This window comes from Ctenocephalides felis, unplaced genomic scaffold (assembly GCF_003426905.1).
Source record: "Ctenocephalides felis isolate EL2017-DRISC unplaced genomic scaffold, ASM342690v1 CF-g0.4_SCAFFOLD_00845, whole genome shotgun sequence".
Lineage (NCBI taxonomy): Eukaryota > Metazoa > Arthropoda > Insecta > Siphonaptera > Pulicidae > Ctenocephalides > Ctenocephalides felis.
In genome coordinates this window covers 82,380,518-82,405,549 of record NW_020536999.1, presented here as the reverse complement: position 1 = coordinate 82,405,549, position 25,032 = coordinate 82,380,518, and the positions used below count along the sequence as shown (strand labels likewise).

General features: G+C 30.4%; 2 protein-coding genes across 2 annotated transcripts; both read left to right on the top strand.

The window, feature by feature from the left end:
- Positions 1 to 751: 751 nt before the first annotated feature.
- Positions 752 to 7,951, top strand: LOC113391063 (netrin receptor unc-5-like). The gene is made up of 5 exons (XM_026627037.1): positions 752 to 797; positions 4,403 to 4,607; positions 5,625 to 5,698; positions 6,089 to 6,301; positions 6,625 to 7,951. The coding sequence occupies exons 1-5, from the start codon at positions 752 to 754 to the stop codon at positions 7,827 to 7,829; spliced, it is 1,743 nt and encodes a 580-aa protein (XP_026482822.1). The 3' UTR covers positions 7,830 to 7,951.
- A 3,813-nt stretch (positions 7,952 to 11,764) lies between these two features.
- On the top strand, positions 11,765 to 24,542 carry LOC113391061 (THO complex subunit 3-like). The gene is made up of 5 exons (XM_026627036.1): positions 11,765 to 11,947; positions 15,056 to 15,177; positions 17,007 to 17,169; positions 20,618 to 20,957; positions 24,358 to 24,542. The coding sequence occupies exons 1-5, from the start codon at positions 11,768 to 11,770 to the stop codon at positions 24,540 to 24,542; spliced, it is 990 nt and encodes a 329-aa protein (XP_026482821.1). The 5' UTR covers positions 11,765 to 11,767.
- Positions 24,543 to 25,032: the final 490 nt, after the last annotated feature.

Sequence of the window (25,032 nt, the reverse complement as noted above, 5' to 3'; positions counted from 1 at the left end):
GTTTTGTATTTGCTGTGCGATCAGGCGTTACACATTAAAAGTCAAATTATAATTTTATTTTAAGTGAATATTTCTGATGTCTACATGATAAATGTAAGTCTCCTTGATAAAACTTATGTGAAGTTTAATTTTATATGTAAAACTCGTGATTGCATCATATGTAGAAATCATTTGGGAAGTTAAAAATTGTGTAGTCCGAATGCCAGAGACATAATATTATTGCAAAAATTAACATTGTAACATTGTAATACTCATTGAATTATACATATTATAACCATATTGAATATTATATAAATAGATAGTCCCAAAGTCAAAGATACGATTCCTGTTGAATATTCATATTATTAGTAGCGCCATCTAGTATGATTACTGTGTTTTAAGCGAATATTTTTATGTTCTATATATATATTGGTACCAATGTTGAAATATCTTATGTTATATTTTATATCCGTTTTAGGAATTTTTCTGATTTATTCTGATTGTTTTAGCAAATAAATTGTGCAAATAAAGAAGTAATTTTGATAGTAAATACGTGTTTCCTTTTCTAAGTGTTTAATATTTCATAAACTTTTTACAGTACGTATAGTGATAATATTGAATTACATACTTTTCCAAACTTTAAATATTCAATGATCTTATAATCTTTTTTCCATTTCAGAAAACGAGTTGCCCCTCTACATCGGTTTGGGGCTCGTGGGCCTGGTATGCGTCCTTTTGGCGGGGCGCCCTAATAAGGGGGCTCAACCTGAACATGGCGAGTCTCAACGACAGGAGGATCAGGAGGATCAACAATATAGGTCAGTTGTAGTAGAATGTTATTGTTGGTACTTATGAATATGCTTTGGATTGGTCTAAGTTGCTATATTCATAGTGGAAATAATAAATGTATGGCATCGCGCCTTAAGGTAAATTGTTGGAACTTCCCGTATCGTGATGAAATATTCGAGAAATATTAAATGTTTACAAATACATTATTATAAATACTGTAATTTATATATGTTTACTGAAAAGTAAATAAAAAAACATAAATTAATCAGTCGAATTTAAAATTAAGGACATTGCCTAATATTTATAAGAATTATATAAACTGAATTGCAAAGTTAAAATTATTTAGTTGAAGTATATAAATGAGCTTTAGAACTTTAGCTAGAATTAATTAAAATTCGAATAATTTTCGATATCAAAAAAAATTTTTTGAAAATAAAAAAAAAATCCCAAAAGCAATCGTTTCGTCAACACAAGCAGAAAGTGTTTTGAATCATTCAAATCTGGCTGGCTGGACCCGTCTTGCCCAAAAACTAATCACAACTTTTCCCCGTCATTCCGAATTGAATGTTTTTTGAATTATTCAAATCGGATGCTCCGTTCTCTCAAAAACTCGATTTGTATTTTCTGCACTCTTTGCACCATATCTCCATAACGGTTGGAACAGCCTTTGCCAAAAATGGATCAACACATTTCCCTATCAATATCAATCAATGTTTCTTTGAATAACTCAAATCTGTTCTGTGGTACTCCCGAAAGCGTCGCCAAAAAATTGTATCCGCACATACATACACATACGCGCACACACACATCCATCTTTTTGTTTATACGTTTCGACACTTGATGAGGGTCATTATTCAGTAATCACCAGGTTAAAATAATAAAACTTATACATCTTAACAAAATTAAATTTTTTAGTCACATTATTCAGTCGCATATCATGTCACACACATCATAATAATAAAGAAAATTATTTTTCTTAACTTATTTTTTTTCGACGAATGGGAGGTTGAAACATTTTTTGAAATATTTTCAACGTCGAAAAAACTATCAAGAATTATATATATATATATATATATATATATATATATGTATATATACATATATTTGATATGTATTATATGTATATACCTTCAGTTTTGTATATCGCAGCAGGCGTTTGGTATGTTAATATGAAGTTTATTAGTGTTTTATTACTATATGCATATAAATAGGATGCAAACGTGTATATGTATACATATATACATATATGTATATACAATATACATACATATATACGTGTGTGTATACATTTATGTTTGCATATAAACGTATAATGAACACCAAATGTTACATTTTATTGCCTCGTTTAAAGGATATTTTTAGACTAACTAACTTCAAAATGAATTTATATATATATATATATATATATATATATATATATATATTCATGAATGCAAAAAGACATACATCCATACATATACATATATTTATAGACTAATTACTTACAAGTTTAGTTTTCTTTGATATTTCTTGTCACTCTGTCACTTCACTACATATATATATATTATATATATATATATATATATATATATATATATACATATATGTTCATATATATACTAGATGACCCGACAGACGTTGCCCTGTACCCACGTCTACAATTCAAAAGTTCTATTTTTTTTTAATATCCTATCTTATACTTTTTAATATCCTGCCTTTGTGATTCATTTATGATTTTAGTATAAAAATAATATAATATCTGCGTAACAATATCACACTTAATTTTTCCACACAGCATAATTGCTTCAATAATTTAGTCTATAATTTTCATAATCTCGTACGATATATCAGTTGCTTTTTGGCAATTATAATTTTTAAAGTACATTTTTCTTACTAATAATTTAATAAACATTATTGATTATGTTTAAATCTTGGGTGAAAAAAATTGTAAAATCTAGTTCATATGTGCACTACTCAATCTAAGATCAACTTGCCAAATATTCCATATCCAATGCCAAACAAATGCATGTTTGACTCATGAAACAAAATTCTAAATCATTTTTTTAATAAGTAGAAATGTTTTTTGTATTGTTAAAAAAATTAGTAAAATTAACCAAAATGCGACATGCATAAGTTCAAAAAAATGTATATGCAATTTTGGACTTATGCGTCATTTATTAAACTGAATTATATAATTTCATCTGCCAACATATATTGTTGACTGTATCTTATATTATTTTAATTTCTGACTCATCTCAACTGCTTTTCGGTGATAATATTGTAGACATTACATTTTTCTGGTATATTTCATTCTAATATTATCAAGGCTCAAAATTTCTGCTAAATTCAAATGACAAACTCTAAAAAGAATTATCAAAATCCGAATAACCGTTTAGGAGAAGTATCAAATCATACACTCGTACAGAAGAATTTTATTTAAAATATTTGTGTGTATCATACAAATGAAAACAAATAAGTGAGTGCTCTTCTACTATGGACATGCCTACGTTCAGAGTATTAATTATTATTATAATTATGATCAGCTGACAAGTATTTTCTTTAAAAATTAAAAACGTGTTTGTTTCTCCTTCAACAGAAATATAAAGTTTATTTTCTCATGATCCATACTTCCCGATTCTTATAGAGCCATGCTCTTAACATTAATTGTGATACTACATACTTCTATAAAATCTAGATTCTTTATTACTCATTATTATTGTATCAGTTATTATTTGTAAGTTTAGATCGTTGTTGTATGGTTCCTTTTTGCACAAGCTATGCCATTGATTCGAATCTCAGTTTTCTAGACAGTATAATTTCTTTATTGTTTTTAGACTTTTAAATCAAGTCTGACCGTTAGTAGAGCTCTGTTCTTCTTTATCTAGTCTAGACTTAGTTTGTTAAGAGAATTTTTAGTATAATTTTATTGTACATTTCTATCTGTACTTTACACTCCACTTTTAGCTTGCTCGTCAGTAGTGTTCTCTTTTTGTCTTCTCAATCATATTTAATTATGCGTCTGTGGAGTCTTCTGAACATTTTGGCAAACCTTAGAAAAAATGTGCGTAGTTTGTATATATATATATATATATATATATATATATATATATATATATATTTACATATCATTTTTTGTCCAAGATTTTGAGCATGGATCAATCGATTTGAATAATCATTCTGTTCCTATTAATGGGAAGACGTGCTGATTAGTTTTTGGGAAAGGCATGACCAGCAGTTTCAGCGATTCAACAAAACAGTTTTAAAAATGCCATTTGAGGATAAAAAATGATTATTTTACATCTTTACAAATCTTCGCGAAAAAAGTTAAAGATTTTCGACAAAAAAAGTTTTTAAAACTTTTAAATTACGGCTCGAGAAGTTCCAGCAATTTGCCTTAAGGCACGATGCCATATACCATTACCTTGAATCTTAAATTTAAATCTTTAATTTGTTCTTCAGTAGAATCTTGTTATTCCTATAGACTTGATATCCAATTTGGTTATCAGTAGATGTTTTTTTCTCCGATAAATTTTTTCTAATCAGTACAAAATTATACCCAAATACAACATATCATTTATTTATATTAAAATATTTATAAAATTGTCATTCTACTTTAACAATAATAATTATATTAATCTAATCCTTTTCCCGCCAGAACTTCAACCAGAAACGACTACAACGACTTCGACCACCAGCGCCTCTATGGACAAGAAGCAGTTCATCCAGCAGCAGCCCGACATCGGACACCGGGAGCCTTCTTACGAGTATCCTGTGAATAGTTGCGCTTATTCCATGACCAGAACCATTAGTAGCGACTGCAACCAGCACCATCATTACGATGTTCCTCATTTAACGGACAGGTAAAGATTAAAGATAGTAAATGGTAAACGATAATACTAGGTAGAAGCATCAATTTTTAATTAAGATTAATGGGCCGATTTTGCCGCACAACAACCAATGTTATGGCAAGGCCCTGCATCGCTCCGACTTCCATACATTATGGTACTGAATCATACTGAATACTGTCAAAATGTTATGTATTTGCTGTGCATTCAGGCGTTTTACGCATAAACGGCAACGTCACTCGTATATTATGAAGCTGGGTCAGAAAGGCCATGTTATATAAGATAATTTTTTTGATATTTGTGCGGTTTCTAGGTTAGGTTTTCTATCTGACAATTTGGGAAAAACGTCGGTCTGCATAGCAACCACGTGGCTTTTGTCAATATTCAGAACAAATTTGCCATAACATTGGTCTGTTATGCGGCAGAATCGGTCCATGAATTAGAGATCTATAACCTTCTTAAGTGGAATTACGATAGCACACTGCTTGATATCGAGCTAGCTGCGGTATTCGATAGCCCAAATTCTTGATCATTATACTATGACGGGTTCATATGCTTTTTTTAAGCGAATGTATATATGTGACGGCTACTCCTAAAGTCATTGAAAATCAACTACCTTGAACACTCTTCTGACACCATTTTAAATTGACCAATAAGTTAAAGCTAGTCCTGAGAAAACCACGTATTTTGATAAGAGCCAAGTTATTGTATCTTAGTGAAAATATTAGGGCAATTCTGCTGTAACAGAGCTCATAACATAGCGTTGTCATGGCAACGCTATCTTATGCTTGTTTCTTGGTAGTGAAAACTGTGAAAATGTCTATCTATTTCCTATGTGATCAGGCATTTTTTACATATAAACAAACAAAAAAGAATCTTATGATGACTGCATCATCAAAGATTCTATTTACTTCATAGCTGTGATTTTGAAGGTCATTGAAGGTCAACGTGCTTAATCACTCATTAAAAATGCTTTTGGATTAATTATTTCATTAATTAGAATTTATAACATATTTTTTTCTATTGTTCTAGCTACGCAATGCCAGTGGATAACATAATGACAGGAAACTGCACGGAGACGTCCATGGAAACTACTTCGAATTCTTGTAAGTATAAATATTTATATAATCGATCAACTTAAAATTCAAATTTAAATCATTTACTTCAAACTTGCAATCGTTCAGTTTCAGCATATTTTTTCGAACTTTTAAAACGCTACATTTAAAACAAGCAAGGGTGAATGTTATGATAACAGTATCTTGGATGATGCAGTTATCATACATAAGATTCTTACTTGCTTGTTTATATGTAAAATATACCTGATCGCACAGCAAATAGATAGACATTTTTATAATTTTCACTACCAAGAAACAAGCATAACATAGCGTTGCCATGACAACAATATGTTATGAGCTTTGTTACGGCAGAATTGCTTCATTAATCTTATTTTATTTGCTGGGTAATTATAAAAATATTAATCAATATATTTTTTTCAGCCAATTCGACATATGACATGACTGTAGGGGGTTCCCAGCACCAGGTTTCCACAATGAAGCGGACTGCGCTGACATCTAGCGGTGGCAGAGTGCGACTGGACGCCGCCATGATTGTCCTGAATGTGCCTGAATACGTCGTCGCCAGGGGGAAGACTCAGGAAATCTATATATCTGTGCTGAATGAGGACAATGAGAGGATTAAGTTGCCTGAAGGTAAATAGATAAATGATAATTATATACTGGCTGTGATGCGTGGAGCATAGTTGTATTTTAAACTGATTGAGTATTTATGCATTATATATGTTGTGCAACCAGCTTTTAGGCAAAATGCCACTTACACATTTTAATTTCAATATGATGTTAATTATGGAAGCAGAAGATACATGAAAAAAAAAGGGGGGGGGAATAGTGGTAATGGGAAGGATCGACTATGAAGGGTAAGGAAATCATTTTTTGTGGTGGCTCTCACACCATGGACCTGCCTTCGGCCAGACTATCATTTATTATTATTTTTATGGTAATAATTTTTTTTTCAGGTATGACCCAAATAAGTCCAGTCGCCTGTCTGGGTCCTTCAGACGTCCACTTCGCGAAACCAATAGTGCTGGAGCTACCCCACTGCGCAGAGTTCCTTTCCAATTGGCGAGTCTCTGTCTACCACGACTCCAATTCATCCCCTAATTCAGTGCCTCGATGGGAAAAAATTGTTACCCTTGGTGAAGAAACAATAAACACTTTAGTGTACACACACATTGATGAAAACAACGCCTACGTGCTAACAGACTTATGTGGTAAATTTGTTTTAACCGGAGAAAGTAATGAAAATTTGAGGGAGAGTGTTAAGAATGTTGCGTGTGCTGTGAAAAGGATAAGATTGTGTGTCTTTGGGCCTGTTTTAGGGGGGCAGCAGAATGTTGCTGATTATAATATCAGGTTGTATGTTATTGAAGATTTGCCTTCGATGTTTAGTAATTGCCTGGAGGCTGAGACTAAGTTGGGTGGTGTCTTGTTGCATCATTCGAAAACACTTTTATTCCAAGATAATGGTAATAATTTATCTTTGAATTTAAGATGTGCGCCCACCACCGGATGGAGCGCCAAACCTGGTTCGGAACACCAGGAAATACCTTTTAAACACATTTGGAATTCTTGTTCCAACAGTTTGCATTGTAGTTTTTCCTTAGAACAAACAATAGACGTTACAAATACCTTAAAATTCAACATCACCGCTTACCAAAACCATTCGGAGCACACATACGTCACCTTTGATGTCGTCGAGTCCATAACCCGAAATAATTTCGAAGAAAAACAAATGTCAATCACGGAAAATTTATTAGAAACACGTTACGGCGACAGACTTTTAACGGTGATCGAAGAAACCAATGAAAACTACATCCAACCACAAACTCTTACAGTCAACCAATGTGGCAACAACACTTTGTCAACCGACCACCAATTCCCAAGGCTCTCCAGGAGCATCAAGAAAAGTTTATGCCATTGTCTCGATCCGCCGAATCTTAAAGGGAACGACTGGAGGATGCTGGCGCAGAAGTTGTCGGTGGATAGGTATATTAATTATTTTGCAACAAAGGCTTCACCGACTGAACACATTTTGGATTTGTGGGAGTGCGTTAGTAAACATAGCTCGGCTTTGGTAGATTTAGTTTTGATTTTGAAATCGATGGAAAGAGAGGATGCTGTGGAGATAATGGAACAATGTTTGGGGCCTAGTTGGTTATAAAAGAGTAATAAGAAAAAATATTTTTAAATGACTCTCAAATAGTATCTATGTTATGTAAAAAGTGTGGTTATGTTCTGTAACATGTTTAAAAAAAGTGAGGTTATTTTATAACAATAAGTAATTTTGTGATCGTAAACAAGACAAGTTATTCTTTAACGAGTTCCATAGGAATATTAAACTACTTACTAAATATTATACAAGTTAAATGAGACGTTTATAAAAAGTGAGGTTATGTTATTAAGTTAGTTATATAATGTGAGGTTATGCGACTTAATTTTTGTAAAAAAGTGAGGTTATGAAAGGTTGAGTAGATTTAGTAAAATTGATATATTTAAGAAGCCTAAATGTGTGTATGTGATTACATAAAACTTTTATATAAAACTGATGACAATTATTTAATAAGTATTGTAGACGATTAAAAAATTTTAGTTGGATTTTTTAGAAATTTAAAATTAGATTAGTGTGTATATACATTTAACAATATATATAAGTTATAAAAAACTATATATCAAAATCCAAAAAACCAACAAAAGTATTTTACCACCGCCACTGCCAATATAAAATGCCAAATTTTCGACAAGATACAAAACATAAAAAAGAATGCTTTAAAAAAAAACATTCAAAAAATATTTTTTTATTTCAAAATTTCTAAAAAAAAGTATAATATAATTACCATGACACTTGTTAGAAAGTAGCACTATACATTAGTACACTATATAATTAATTTATCGATATTTATAAATAAAAATCTATTATTATAATAGAAATCGATTTTGTGTATATTTTTGTTTGTAAATATACGAGTGTTTGTTTTCCTTTAAGATTGCATTTATTGGTTAAGCCAAAATTATTAATATATAAAATGTAAAATATATAAAAAAGTTTAAAAATTAGTTTAAAATATTTTATAAAAACGGACGAAAATTTATATAGAATTTGTTTGATTTTTGTGACAAGTTTAGACAAATGGATATGGATGTATAATAAATAAATAAAATATCCAGTAAAGCACATGGGTAGTACTAGTATACGTATTATCTACGTAACCTGGAAAAACACTATGGTAACCCGCTGTTTCGTAAAGGTTTTACCGAGTAACCGAGTATGTTTTTTTATGTTACTTTCAAATTTAATAAATTTATCTGCAAAAATAGAAACCATTTTGTTTAAAAACAATAAAGAAACGATTTAACTATTTTTATTTTGGCAGCATTAATAAAACACAAACTGCATTTTGTATGTTAACTCTATAAAACAACGGTAACGTAGCAGCTACGTAACTAATAATATGTGTACGAAATATTAACGTAATCGTTAACACTTATACGTAACAAAGTTACTGCTAGTTTCTTTTGCGCTACGTGCAATATGTTTTTGAATTATAAATATTTTATATGTAGGTAAAATCTATGAAACACGCTTAACGTAGTTGCTACCCAACCATCAAAAACAACATGTCTGCTTCAAAAGCTATTTGCATTTATAAATATATGTAACATAAACGTTTCATTAACGCAACCGTTAGCTTCCTAACAATGTATTCTCCGCGTTACGTAGTTTTAACTTTTGTGCTTTACTAGGTATAAATAATATTATACTGTTTTATGAAACACATTCAATTTTGTTAGGTACATTTTGAAATATGTCTATTATTTTTCAAAATATTTCATTAGATAATAATTTTTTTCAAATTAATATTAATTCCAAAAATTCATTTTATGAGCTTGTACACACATTTGCTTATTATTGTTTTATGTGCTTGTTTAACTTTTAATGATAGTTTTGGAGGTTATGATAACATTTTTAATAATTTAAAGACTGATAGGTAATATTTTTTAGGTTTTACATCTTAAAGATTCATATTATTGTTTGCCTTAGTTTTTTATAGTCATTAAAAAGTTATAAAAATATTTTTGAAGTTGTGTGTATATTTTGAAGTTATGTATATCCAAATTTTTCTAATAGTTTTCCATTCAGTATCCAAATGTCTAAACTGTCAATTGTTGTATTTTGTAAACAAGGTACATTAAATACTTATATTAAGTTACTTGGAATTTGTTTATAATAATGTAAGTATGTATATATGTATATATATATATATATATATATATATATATATATATATATATATATATATATATATATATATTTATTTATACACATGTATACCGGCCTAATTATTAATTATTATTGTGTAAAATATATATAGTATAAAGTCTATATAAAATAATAAATACAATTTATACCAAATAATTTGTCGGGTTATTTATTTTTGAATATAATTGAATTTAAAGAACAAAAACTATAAAAATAATAATACATTTTTCTATAATCTATTTAAAAACATTTTTTATAAAAAAGGTGTATTATTTTACTTTTAACTAGTTTTTATTAACTTTTCGTAGGGTAAGTTATAAAAATCGCAAAAAATCGAAAATGCATTATATATCTTTACGTTTCAAAGGTTTCTGGCATTTTGGCATACCTTAGGAAAAAAATGATAAATATATGTGTGTGCGTATACAATTTTTTGTCGACAATTTTGTGAACACAGATCCTATTTGAATAATTAAAAAAAAAACATTCAATTCGTATTGATAAGGAGATGTGCTGATTAGTTTTTGGCAAAAGTAGGTCCTGCCGTTTTAAAGATAAGTGCCAAAATGGTAGTTCAGTTCTTGAGAGAACAGAGCGTCCGATTTGAATGATTCCAAAAGCATTTTATTTGCATTGAAGGAATGAAGATTTGATTAAATTTTTTAATGGGCGGGTCTGGCGGTTTTGGAGATTTGATCCCAAAAAAAGTTACCAAAAAAATGCCAGTTGGTCAAATATGATCATTAGACATATGCACATCAAATTATCAGATGTTTTATGGAGATTTTAACAATAAGTATAAATTTTGTTTACATTCCTATGGGTTCCGTACCAATGCTTATTCGTTAGACGGCGACGCGGCGCTTACGCGATTTGATATTATGTCTTTAAAACAGCTGCGCAGCGCGATTGCTTTGAAAAAAAATTAAAATTTTCTAGAAATTTCAGAATTTAAAAAAAAAAATAAAATTTTCCAAAAAAGTCAAGTTTCCCCAAAAATTTAGAAATTCTCAAAAATCTAACTATTTCAAAAATGTTTAAAAAGCTTTTTTATAAATTCTTAATTTTCAGTACGAAAACTTCCAGCAATTTTCCTTAAGGCACGATGCCATGCGCCCCACTAGTTGCTTTTAAATATTATACATAATTATAAACATATAATTTATAAAATATCATTATATAAATGCGTATAATGGTCGACATTAATAAATGTGTGCATCACGAGTGTTACCATATTACTAATAAACATTATTCAAAATTGCTTTATGATGTATTTATTTTTACTTAAAGGCCATCTTGTACAGTAGCAAATAAGTTTTACTTCAATCGCATGTGAACCTTACGCGCACTCTTTTTTATATGTATACTATAATTAAATTTTGTGGTATTATATTTAGTATTTTTTCTGTATAATGCAATAAATATTTAAATCTATAGAAAAAAAACTCATAGGTTAATCAGCTTATGCGGCTTCTCTTATATGCGGTCTCTGATGGTAAAAAGGTTCCCCACCTCTGATCTAAGATTTACCAGTAATTTTAAAGGGACACATTACATTGATTTTATTAACGACTTTAATTAATAAGGTAGTGATTATAATATATATTAAGAAAATAAACTGTTTTAAATAAATAAATAAACTACAAAATTTTTACATAAATATTTTTAAATAATAACGATTTCCCGCGATTTCCATCAACAAGTGTTGCCACCTATCGTGATACATAACAAACAGTCCGCCATGACAGTTTTCGTAAACTTCAAAATAAATAAATAAACCGGCTAAGGTTAAGTAGCGTTTTTAGGTTAGCAATCATAATTGTGTTAATTAATTAATTAAAATGAGTACAGCAAAAATAAGTGAAATTAAAAAGCATTTTGTAACAAATAACAAAATTCGTGAATATCCAGCACATCAAGCAAAAGTACATTCTGTAGGCTGGAGCTGCGATGGAAGGAGACTCGCCTCGGGCTCCTTTGACAAATCTGTTTCGATTTTCACATTGGATAAGGATAGATTGGTAATTATTTGTATTAACTAGATGTATACTAGTTTTTAGGCATATTGCAGACAACTTGCAACAATTTGTGTAAGTGGTGTATCTGTGAACAAAATACAAAAATGTGGCTGTCATTTAACCTAAAGTAGCCAATTTTTAGTTGACACAAATGTCTTTTATTATCTTGTGTTTTACTAATATCAAATCTTGCTAACAACTGTAATATCCAAATGATTTAGCTATGATAACGAAGAATTCTTATTCTTGCACATCAACTTGTTTGATTTAGTACAGCGATACCCCACTTAACGCTGCTTTGTTTAGCTCTCTTTTCTTTTAGCCTTTTGATTTACCAAAATGTAGGTGATATCGTAGAGGAAATAATGGAATTTGCAAATCAAACTTGAAAGTTTCAGAAGATTGCACAACTACTATTCTATTATGTGGAAATGCACATATAGATTACAAATCAAAACCAATTTACTACAATAATCCAAGAGCGATGAAAGGCTTTTCGAAATCTTAAGATTTGGGAGCATAATGGAATGACTACAAATATTTTTCATTCAGGATTGTTTTACTGAACTTTTTTGTTCTGATCTGTTATTGTGAAACTAAAAAACTCAAAAAACTCAGAAATAGAACACTACTATTAACTGATAATTGTGATGATCTAGTTGTCATTTACTCTTTTTATATCTTTTTTTCTGAAATATTCATGATCTTGCTTACAACAATATTGTCCAAATGATTTTGCTATTATAATGCAGAATTCTTATTCTTCCACACCAATTTGTTTGATTAAGTACACTGCCAGTATTCTAACCCTACATTCTAGTTGGTGGAAAGTAAGCCAGCCATATCATCCATTTGCTTATAATGGACTCATAGCATTCACTCCGCGAAAGATCCAATCTGTTTATGTGAATGACGAACAAATTGCACAAAAGGATGTCAAAATATTCAGATATTTGTCTGGATCAACAATTAACATGGCAATCACATAACAATTCAACATAAAAAACTGAAAATCTAATAATTACAGTAGCTAATGTGGAAAAAATCGAAACATATTTATTTAGAAAACAATGTTTTGATATCCCCTCCATGTGGACTTTGAACAATGAGCTATGAAGCTGTGTAAGTAAGTCTAATAATCTTAGGATGCAGCAGATACATACAATCAAAAATTTTATATGTGTCTGGATCAACAATTAACATGGCAATCACATAACAATTCAACATAAAAAACTGAAAATCTAATAATTACAGTAGCTAATGTGGAAAAAATCGAAACATATTCATTTAGAAAACAATGTTTTAATACTCACTCCGTGTGGACTTTGAGCATTGAGCTATGGAGCTGTGCAAGTAAGTCCAATAATCTTAGGATGCAGAAGACACATACAATCAGAAATTTTGAGGGATATTTCAGATGCATCTTGGCATACTTCCGAAATCACAAGCCATAATGACACCGATCAAAACATCTTACATAGATGAAGGAATTAAATGTAGAAGCAGTATAGTACATATGTATAAAAAATTAAAAATTACCCAAATTAGTTTCCGAGACCAGTTTTCAATGTTCTACCTTAAGAAGACACAAAAAAAATTAGAATATGGACCTACTGTAACCTTTATTAGAATATCACTCACTAGAGTGGTTTTTACACATTTTTTATTTCAATATATTAGCTTTATTTTAATCTTATCATAATTGCTTATAAAATTGTATTATTTTGTCTTCTATTTATAATTTGTTTGTTCTACAAATATCTTGCTAACAATAATAATATACAATTTACTCATATTGAGAGGAGAAAGTGTTAAAGTTCTTCTGCTTGGGGTTGAAATGTCTGCCATTTATTATATATTATATTATAACTATTGATACAATATTTAAATCTAACAACAAAATCCTTGCATAACAATATGATTTGATTACTTTTATTTTATTAAATACCAAAAAGATTACTTTAACCCTCCGTCGGTCGGATATTTTTTCACCTTCGAACGGTCGGAAAGGTCTGGCTGGACCACCAACACATGCATTTATATGCGGTAAATGAGTTTTTGGTAACTTATATATTAACGATTATTAGTAGTAAATATTTATAGTTTTGATTTTTTCTTTTTCTTACCGTCTTTTGCATGTGTTGAGCTTGCTTATAATAAAAATATTACATATTATATTATATAAAAAAATCAAGAAATATAAAAAAATCGTTGCTTTTTTTGTTAATTTTTCTGTTTTATATCAATGAAAAACAATATTTATTCTTTTTCGGCGCCTTTGAAATGAATGTGAAATTCAAATGAAAACGAAATGAGGTGCGTCGCATTTGATATGAGCTGTAAAACTCAAAGTGAAAATATAATTTCACTACAGGTTTGCCAAAAAAAAAAATTCGAACGCAGTACGGCTAGAAAATTTTTTGATAATGTGTGCATTACTTATCCGATTTTCAGTGTTTGCGATGACCAATAAGTTTGGTAGATTTTCAAGGAACTCTCGTCGTGAAAATACTAACATTCATGTTACAACACATAGCAAAGAATATATACAACGCAGTTTGAATAGAAAATACCATGAAAAAAGACAAAATACTGGTTTACATATATCAAAAAGCGTATATTTCATACAAAATGTATGGGTGATCTAGACAGACCTTTCCGACCGTTCGAAGTATAAAAAAGTTAATATCCTTATAATTATCCTTCTGTATATTTTTTCGTCCTGATTTTTTCATTGATCGACAGCTAATGAAATTTTAGGAAAAGTCAAGAAATTTCAAGTCGATAGGATTACTAGAAGTATTTTTTTTTTAATTGAAGACGAAAAAAGTCTGGCCAGACCACGCCGACCGACGGAGGGTTAATTTTATTCAATATCAAAAAGATTACTTTAATTTTATTCAATATCAAAAAGATTACTTGTATTTAATACAATATAATATAATTCTATTTTAATTCTATTTCATTCAAATAATTTTATAATATTAAACTGTTGTTAAAATTTATAATATTAAATTGTAGTAATTTACCACATAAGAGTAGATATTTATAAATTTATACAAGTAATAATTATTATTATAAATTGTTTTACCTTAGTTTTTATTATTTTAGACAAAGGAGCATCTTTTCCGGGGACACACCGGTTCAGTGGATCAACTATGTTGGCATGCAAGTCAACCCGATTTATTGAGTACTGCAAGTGGTGATAAATCTGTTAGAATTTGGGATGCGAGGTATGAATCTTTTGATAATAAAAGGATAATTGATATACTTATATTATCATTACCGTTTACAACATACAAAGTATGACTAGTTGTTTCACATTTTCGACTTGCTGATTAGTTTTTACCCAATACAGGCTCAGCTGTTTTGTAGATATGGAGTAGGAAGTGCATGATATTGCAATTTTTGAGAGAAGGGAGCATCTGATTAGAATGATTCAAACAACATTTTACTTGTATAGTAAAACACTGATTATATTTTTGGGAAATGAAGAAAACAAATTAAAACTAATTGTGCATGGCATCGTGCCTTAAGGCAAATTGCTGGTACTTCACATACTGTAATGAAATTCGAGGTATATAAATGTTTTCAAATAGATTATTATAAATACTGTAACTTTCATTATTGGTTTTTCATATACAAAATATAAAAGCTTATAAATTGGACGACGACGTTTCTATGTCTAAATGAAAACTAAATAAACAAAATCAATCATGCTGAGTTAGAATTAAATAACCATATCTCATATTACTAAGAACTATATAAATTTATTTCAAGTATATAAGTGAACTTTAGAATTTTAGCTAGAATTAATATTAAAATCCAGATCATTTTCAATGTCTAATAAAAATTTGAAAAATAAAAATTTTGAAATAAAAATTTGTTTTCTCCAAAAACTAATCGTTTCTTCACAAGCAAAATATATTGTCGAATCGTTCGAATTGGATGCTTTGTTCTCTCAAAAACTGCAATTTTTTACGCTTTAAACTACTTATCTCTGAAATGGCTGGGCCTGCCTTTGCCAAAAACTAATCACGACGTCTTTTTTTAATTACAATATTTGTTACCACTGCTAAATAATTTAACATCTATAGTAACAATAATGAACAATAACATAAATTTAAATAAAAACGAGTAAAAAATAAAGGATAGAATTTTCATTAAATTGATATCCTTAGTATGATGATTTAATACAAAATAAAAGCAAATAATAATAATAATGAAATTAATAAATAAAATTTCTGAATAATAAAAATAATACTAGAAAAACAATAAAGAGGAATAAAAACAACAAGTGACAGATAATAATAAATATAACAAAATAACAATATTAGATATAATAAGAAAATATAATAATAATAATATTAATATTAGTGTTATTACGGCGTCTTCTTATGTTTGTATGAATGTTTTTTGAAACATTCAAATCGGATGCTCCTTTCTCTCAAAAATCTTAATTTCTATTTTCTGCACTCTTTGCCAAAATCTAATCAGACATCTTCATATCAATAGGAATCGAATGTTTTTTGAATCATTTAAATCGAATGCCCAGTTCTCTCAAAAAATGTCATATTTTGTACATTTAGTTCTGTATCTCCGAAACGGCTGAACCTGCCTTTACCAAAAACTAATCACCACTTTTCTCCATCATTTTGAATTGAATTTTGTTTAAGTCATTCAAATCGGATGCTCCGATCTCTCAAAATCTCGATTTCTATTTTCTGCACTCTTTTTTTTGTATCTTCGTAACGGCTAGACCTGCCTTTGCCAAAAACTAATCAGCACGTTTCCTTATTAGTAGGAATCGAATATTTTTGAATCATTTAAATCGGTTGAACCGTGATCCCGAAATTGTGGACGAATTATTGTATCCACAAATACACACACACACCAAATTTTTTCTAAGGTATGCCAAAATGTGCAGAAACGTAGATATGCAAAAAATTTCCATATCGGTTTTTGGACGATTACAATAACTTACTCTACGCAAAGTTAATTATCAAGTTGAATTTTTATGTGAAAACACAATTATTCTATTAAATATGTCATTTTTTTCCAGGGTAGCAAAATGTGCAGCGACAATAAATACAAAAGGTGAAAATATAAATATAACATGGTCACCTGATGGAAATACAATAGCTGTTGGTAATAAAGAAGATTTAGTTACTTTTATCGATACCAAAACACATAAAATACTTGCGGAAGAACAATATAACTTTGAGGTAAAAATAGTAATAAACCATTTTATTGTTGAGTTGCAGTTGTAGAATAAGTTTTTAAATAGTATGATAAGTTTGGGTTTTATTACTTTGAACAGGAGAAGTTTCCCAATATGACTGAATCAACAAAAAAAAGATTTAGCTTTTAGATTTAAATTATTTCAACATTTCAACAATTCATTTTGACAATAAACTTTTCACTTTCAAGAAACTAATCAGCGCGATTTTCATTTGATGTATTTCAAACAGATTTGAAATGTTCGTGTTTATATTATTTATAGTACACAAACATGTGTGTGTATTCTACAAACAGTATGTGTAGTACACAAACATGTGTGTCCTAGAGTTATGCAACCCATAATTCAACCACACTTTGTAGGCCTTTAATACTTAAAGATATTTGTTAAAATTATGAACTTTATAGCTATTGTGAAATCCATAAGAAGTAATTTTTTTAACAATGATTATTAGCTAAGAAACAGCCAAGGAGATCGTAGTCAAAAAATTACCACCGGTTATTTTCAATGATTTTTTAATGTTTAACTTTCCATAGAGTAAGTTATAGTCATCGCTACAAAATCGAAAATGACATTTTTTATATATATTTACGTGTTTAAATCTTCTGAACATTTTAGAAAATCTTAGAATAAATGGATGTATGCGTGTGTGTGTTTGTATATGGGGATATAATTTTTTGTCGACAATTTTGAGAACATGGATCAACCGATTTGAATGTATAAAAAAAACATTTGATACCTTTTGGCATAAGCAGGTCTACCCGTTTCGAAGATACGGGGCAAAAGTGCCAAAAATGGTACTAAAGTTTTTGAGAGAACGGAGCGTCCGATTTCCATAATTAAAAAAACATTTTACTTGGATTTATAAATTTTTGGGAAGACAGGTCTAGTGCATTCGGAGATCCAACGCAAAAATATTGTAACATTTTCTAATATTTATAAGAATTATATAAACTGAATTGCAAAGTTGAAATTATTTGTTTGGCTGGGCCTACCTTTGCCAAAAACTAATAACCACTTCTCCCAATCATTACTAATTGAATGTTTTTTAGATCATTCAAATCGGATACTCCGTTCTCTCAAAAACTCTTTGCTTCGTATCTCCGTAACGGCTGGACCTGCCTTTGCCAAAACCAATCAGCACATCTCCCTATCAATAGGAATCGAATGTTTTTTGAACCATTCAAATCGGTTGATCCGTGCGCCCGGAAACGTGACAGAAAAATTGTATCCATACATACACACACACACATCCATTTTTTCTGAGGTATGCCAAAATGTTCAGAAACCTTCAAAACGTCGAGAAATGTAAAAATTTTCAATTTCGATTTTTGGACAATTACAATAACTTACCCTACGTGAGATTAAAAAAATGCCATTGAGCGGTCAAAAATGATCAATATTTTATAGAGATTTTAATAATATATACAAATCTTGTTGGCATTTTTATCGTTTACCAATGTTTATACGTTAGACTGCGACGCGGCGCTTACGCGCTTTGATATTTTATTTTAGGCTGCGCTATTGCTTGCCCATATTGCTCAAAATTTACAAAAAGTTATGAAAAAAAAAAAATTCAAAAAAGACAAATTTATCAAAATTCTATTTTTTTCAAAATTTTCAAAAAATCTTTTTTTAAAATTTTAATTTTTGGTACAGAAAGTTTCAGCAATTTGCCTTAGTGCACGATGCCACGAGTTCAGATAGGTTTAGGATTTTTGTATTAAATTGTGGACCAAAATTTTACACTTTGCTGCTAGTTTCAAAGAAATGGCTCGCCGGTCATCACGAAAAACCAATCAACGATTATCCCCATCGAGATACATCGAATGGCTTTTGAATTTTTAAATCGGTTGAGGAAACGTCGGCAAAATGTCAAAAAATCGGTTTACATACATACACAACTTCATCCAATATTGGTGTCAACGATTCAGAATGACTTGAAATGTCGAGAAATCATAAAATTAGCAAATCGTATGTGTTCATGCAAGCATAAACTTCTTTTTCTAGAACAGTTGAAAATTTTATCTAAATATCTAAATCTCTAAATCCCAATTCTCGAAACTTACAAACCTGGGATTGAACCGTTGATTTCCTAGTAAATTTTTCAAGGCAAAAAATATTTCATAGAAACCCTCGTCTCTGTTGGCAAAAAATGAAAAAGGCGATTTTTGCAAGCCTTTCTGGAAGTTAATTTTTCATCAACAAAACTGTTCGCCATGGACAGAAACAGATGGTAATCACTTGGTGCCAAGTCCAAACTATAAGATAGATGCATAATAACCTCCCGAACAAGCTCTTGGAGCTTCTGGCGAGACACTTGGCGTCCTGATGGTTCACAATTTTTCTTCTATTGGCTAAAGCTGTCCGCTTCTGGGCGATTGCTTCCATTAGACGGTTTATTGTTGACCTTTCTAGTCCGAGTTAAGAGTTTTGCCACATGAGATCCGCTCACAGTATATAATTCCCTGCTAACCCTACCAAATCCCAATTCTGGCTTGACTACCATTTCTTCCTACTCATCGCAAATCGACCACGCCAGTTTTTGGTTTAAGTTGTCGCAAGAGATCCATTTTTCAAAAATGAAGCAATTTTCTTGCGATTTAGCAGCGATTTGCAGATGAAATTTCGGTTTAGTAGGTTTTCGTGTGGCACCCATTCATCTATTCTTTTTTTGTATCCAATCCTATTTAACTGGTGCCAATTGATTTTTTGTGAAATCTTCTTTGGGCATTCGAAATTGACTTACTTGACGGTTGGACTCCTTGATTTTGTCGTCATTTTCGACAATTGGTCATCCAATTTTGGCTTGGCTACTATTTCTGTACATTCATCACAATTCTATCACTACAGTTTTTGCTTTAAGTTGCGCAAGAGATACACTTTTCATCATCAGTCACTAATCGCTTTAAAAAATGAGGCGATTTTCTTGATTGGACTATTGAAATCGACTTACATGACTGTTGGAAACTTTCATTTTGTCGACATTTTTGGCCATTGGCCATTCAATGCTCTAGCGTCTTTGACATCGAAATTATCCGAAAGAATCGACGAAATCAAAATTGGGTATAATTAGCTGCTAGTGTATCAGGACCATAAACACTATTCAGATTTTCAACCGCTTGGATTGCTTTTTCCCCTTTATTGAACAAAAAGTGTAAAATAAAGCGCATTTTCTCTTTGCTAGTGTCAATTTTTGACGCGTCCTAAAACAAAACTGAGCCAATCAATCACAAAACTGTCCAATATTTTTTTTAGTACAAAATCTCGTCTTTCTAATGCCGCCTTGTAGAACCTGATGGGACTTACACAACTCAAGATACAGATAGTTGAAGCCAACCAACTATTGCAAAATAACTGCAAAAATAATAGATTTGTTTTCACTTCACCTAATATAATAATTTCTATTTATCTAATCTTTTTCCTTTACCCAGGTCAATGAAATCTCGTGGAACAACAGCAGCAATTTATTCTTCCTCACCAATGGCCAAGGGTGCATTCATGTAATGAGTTATCCAAAGCTGGAATTACTGCATGTATTAAAAGCACACCCAGCAACTTGCATTTGCATCGAATTCGATCCAACTGGAAGATATTTTGCAACAGGATCAGCAGATGCCTTAGTTTCTTTGTGGGATGCAGAACATTTGGCATGTGTCAGGATGTTTTCCAGATTGGAGTGGCCAGTGAGGACGATATCGTTTAGCCATGATGGACAGTTGTTGGCTTCTGCTTCGGAGGATTTGTTGATAGATATTGGACATACAGAAACAGGTGAATGGGCATATTTATATACAATATTTATATACAGGGTGTTTCAGAACCCATCGTCAAGTCGAATTGGGTATAATTATTATAGGAAAAAATAGAAACAAAAACTTATTTTGGGTGGTTTGAAAATTGTTAGCTTTTCAGTGCACCATAGGTCTTTAATTTGTTTATTGATTTTTTTATTATGATTATATCAAGTATTTTACCATTTTACAATCCTAATTAAGGGCGCCATCTTTTGATAGAACATGCCAACATACTTTAAAACTTTTTTAATTAATGCAATTAAGGATTATGTTTGAAAGATATTATCTATGGAAATTGCGTAGATTTATTAGTAAAATTGGAAAATTTTGGGACAATTCTGTCTCAACATAGCATTGTCATGGCAAGGCTATGGTATGCTTATTTCTTGGTAGTGAAAACTGTCTAAATGTCTATTTGCTGTGCGATCAGGCGTATTTTACATATCAACAAGCAAGGAAGACTGTTGTGATAACAGAGGCTTTGATGATGCAGTTATCATAACATTCTTCCTTGCTCGTTTATATGGAAAATATGCTTGATCGCACAGTAAATAGACATTTTCACAGTTTTCACTACCAAAAAACAAGCATAAGATAGGGTTGCCATGACAACACTGTATTATTATGAGGCAGAATTGCCCTTAAGGGGTCTTCCTATGTGATGAGTTGAAAAAATTGAATTTTTTTTATTTCATATTTCGGTAGATTATACCTTTAAAAATAACATATTAAAATTTCAAATCGATATCTCAAACAGTTTTTGAGTTACAGCCATTTAAAAAGTATACATATAGTATATAGTACAACGATCATTTTATCTTTAAACGCGTTTTTCTCAAAACTGTGTTTTTCAAACTTGTCTCCATTGTATCTCAGAAACAGCTGGACCGAATTACTTGAAATTTACAGGGCACATTCAATATATTTAAACGCATGGAATGAACTATTATCAATCAAAAATTTCAAAACTTCGATTTTTTATAGCAAAAAAACAAAAAAAAACGCCTAATTTGCAACTTTTATTTCAAATGTCTATAAAACATCCAATTTTTTTTGTATTCATTTGATTGTAGTTCATTCCGTGCTTTTAAGCCTACAAATTAAAACGCCGTTTATTTTTTTTTGGTCAGATAAGCCGATCAGCCGGAATCGTGGAGACAGTGGGAGCTCTTTTTTTTTGAGGGGGGGGGTGTTTAGAGCGCTGTAACTCTAGTTTGACTAAATTTTTTTAGCTGAAATTTTATATTTATACTGTCCAAATATGTGTTAATAAATGATAAAAAACTTGAAGCTCTAAATATTTACTGGTCGTAGAAAAAAAATCCTAAAATATCCCTAAAAAACAGGCCGTCACATAGGAAGACCCCCTTAATGTTTTCGAAATATTCAGTTGAATTGTTTATCTTTTTATTTTATAATAGCTAAATCTCACTTCTTATTTGTTTAATCGATTATTTACACATACCAGAAAGTTTAAGCAACTTGCTTTAAGGCATAATACCACATACACCTAATTTATTATTGTACTTACCATTGCATATAATTTTGAACTAAATAAGGGACCCATTTTGTTTTAAAATTGTACAACTTTTAATAAATTAAATTTTATTTAGACGCGTTATTTGATAATTTAATTAATTAGGTAATTATAATAAGGTGTAAGTGGCATTTTGCCTTAAGGCAAGTTACGCTAACTTCTCGATGTGGGTAAATAATCGATTCAATCACTAAATTTTCAATTTTTTTGTGATCTACCTTCCTAACAGTCTACTCTTTTTACTTGTCTACACTCGGACTAAGTCTTATTTGTCTAAGTTTCAATTTGTCTACTTTTGTACCTTTCTATCTGTTCACCTGTTTACTTGTCTATCTATCTACCTGCCTACCTACCGACCATGTATATAAATTAATAATAATGATCTGAAATGATAATTTTAGATCAACAAATATAATTTTTTAACTTTTTTGTCCGCAACTCCGAAACTACTGGACCTGCCTTTGCAAAAATGTAATCAATTATTCATTCCGTCAACACAAGTAAAATATTTTTTTTAATCATTTAAATCGAATGCTGCGTTTCTAAAAAAAATTGTCGTTTTTAACACTTTGCTTTGTGTATCCCAAAACGGGTGGTGTCTGTCTTTGCCAAAAACTAACTAGCACTACTCGACCTGAATGAAATGTCTTTTGAATCAATCTAATCAGATGCTCCGTTCTTGCACGAAGTAATTTTTTATTTTTGCACTTTTTGCTACTTATGTCCGAAACGACTGGATCTGTCTTTGTCAAAAGCTAATCAGCACATCTCCCCGTCAATACCAATCGAATATTTTTTGAAGTACTCAAATCGGTCGATCCGTGCTCCAGAAATCGTCGACGACAAATTGTATCCGTACACACAAACACACACACACACACATACATAAATTCTTTCTAAGGTATGCCGTAATGTTTAGAAACTTTTCAAACGTAAAGATATATCAAAATTTTTAATTTTGATTTTTTGCGATTACTATAACTTACCCTACGAATATTTGAAAAACTAGTGGTGCATGGCATCGTGCAAATTGCTCGAACCTTCCGTACCGTAATGAAATATTCGTAAAATTTTAAATATTTTTAGCCTGAATTGAAATTGAAATCCGAAGAATTTTAGAGATATGATAATTTAAAAAAAACATTTTGAAATTTTGAAATAAATAACTTTTTTTGGCTTTCTTCAAAAACTAATTGTTTCTTCACACTGTCAACACAAGCAAAATGTTTTTTAATTAGATGATCCTCTCTCTTAATAACTGCTATTATTTTGCACTTTTTGCTCCGTAACTCCGAAACGGCTGGAACTTTATTAGCAAAAACTAAATAGCACGTTTTCCTATAAATACGAATCGAATATTTTTTTAATCATTCTAATCGGATACTCCGTTATCGCAAAAACTAAATTTCTATTTTTTTGCACTTTTTGTTGCTTATCTCCGAAATTTGCTAAAAGCTAATCAGCACGTCTCTCCTTCAATAACAATCGAATGTTTTTTGAAGACTTCAATTCGCTTGATCCGTGTTCCTGAAAACATGGACGAAAAATTGTATCCGCACACACACACACACGAACATATATCAATTACTTCTAAGGTATGCCAACATGTTCAGAAACCTTTTAAACGCAAAGAAAGACAAAACATTTTCATTTTAAAATTTTGGACGATTACTATAACCTACCCCACGAGAAGTTGGAAGATAAGAACATTAGTAGATTTGTTTTACGAGAAGTTGAAAAACAAGAACATGAGTAGATTTGTTTTACGAGAACATGAGGAGATTTGTTTTTCCTTCATTTATATAATTATTAAATATATTTACAATTTATCCTTTTCCAGGTGAAAAGATAGCGGACATCTCCGTGGACGCGGCCACGTTTACTGTTGCCTGGCATCCGAAACAATATTTATTAGCATACGCCTGCGACGACAAAGACATGTCGAGTACGTACGACAGAAAACGAGATGCAGGAACATTAAAAGTTTGGGGCTTTCCCAACGACACATCGAAATCTGATAAATAGAAATTAAGTTAAGGGTACATTGTTTGTAAGTTTTATAAATTAAATTTTATTTAAGTTCTAAGTTTTTATTATTATAAATTATATTGCGCGTGGAGTTGTTCCGTGCGAAACTTCTCAGGACTATAATATTTTAGGACCATATATTCCTAATCTTTTTTGTGATCGTATTGATAGTAACTATCATAAAAAAAATAAGAATAAAAACATATCTCACCTAGTTTGAAAATTATCTTTTTCATTTGGTGGAAATATTACATTTTTTGGTTATTGTGGTTAATTTTCATTTTTGTTAATTTAAAACTTGGCATCATTAACTTTGAATAACATTTATATATTCACAGTCCGCAATGATGACATATTTGCCCCAAGTTTTCAAGAATTAAGACTTTCTGTTAAACTATGAATTCAAAATTTTCAAATTTGATTGACTTTCAAACCTTTGAGAAGATGCACTCAATGTGCTAATGTGTGTTGGCAAGTTCTATCAAAA

Coding starts and splice junctions, on each gene's coding strand:
- LOC113391063 (XM_026627037.1), top strand. CDS start 752: ATGGCGAGTCTCAACGACAGGAGGATCAGGAGGATCAACAATATAG. Junction 798..4,402: donor CAGGAGGATCAACAATATAG/GTCAGTTGTAGT, acceptor TTTTCCCGCCAG/AACTTCAACCAGAAACGACT. Junction 4,608..5,624: donor GTTCCTCATTTAACGGACAG/GTAAAGATTAAA, acceptor CTATTGTTCTAG/CTACGCAATGCCAGTGGATA.
- LOC113391061 (XM_026627036.1), top strand. CDS start 11,768: ATGAGTACAGCAAAAATAAGTGAAATTAAAAAGCATTTTGTAACAAAT. Junction 11,948..15,055: donor CATTGGATAAGGATAGATTG/GTAATTATTTGT, acceptor TTATTATTTTAG/ACAAAGGAGCATCTTTTCCG. Junction 17,170..20,617: donor AAGAACAATATAACTTTGAG/GTAAAAATAGTA, acceptor TCCTTTACCCAG/GTCAATGAAATCTCGTGGAA.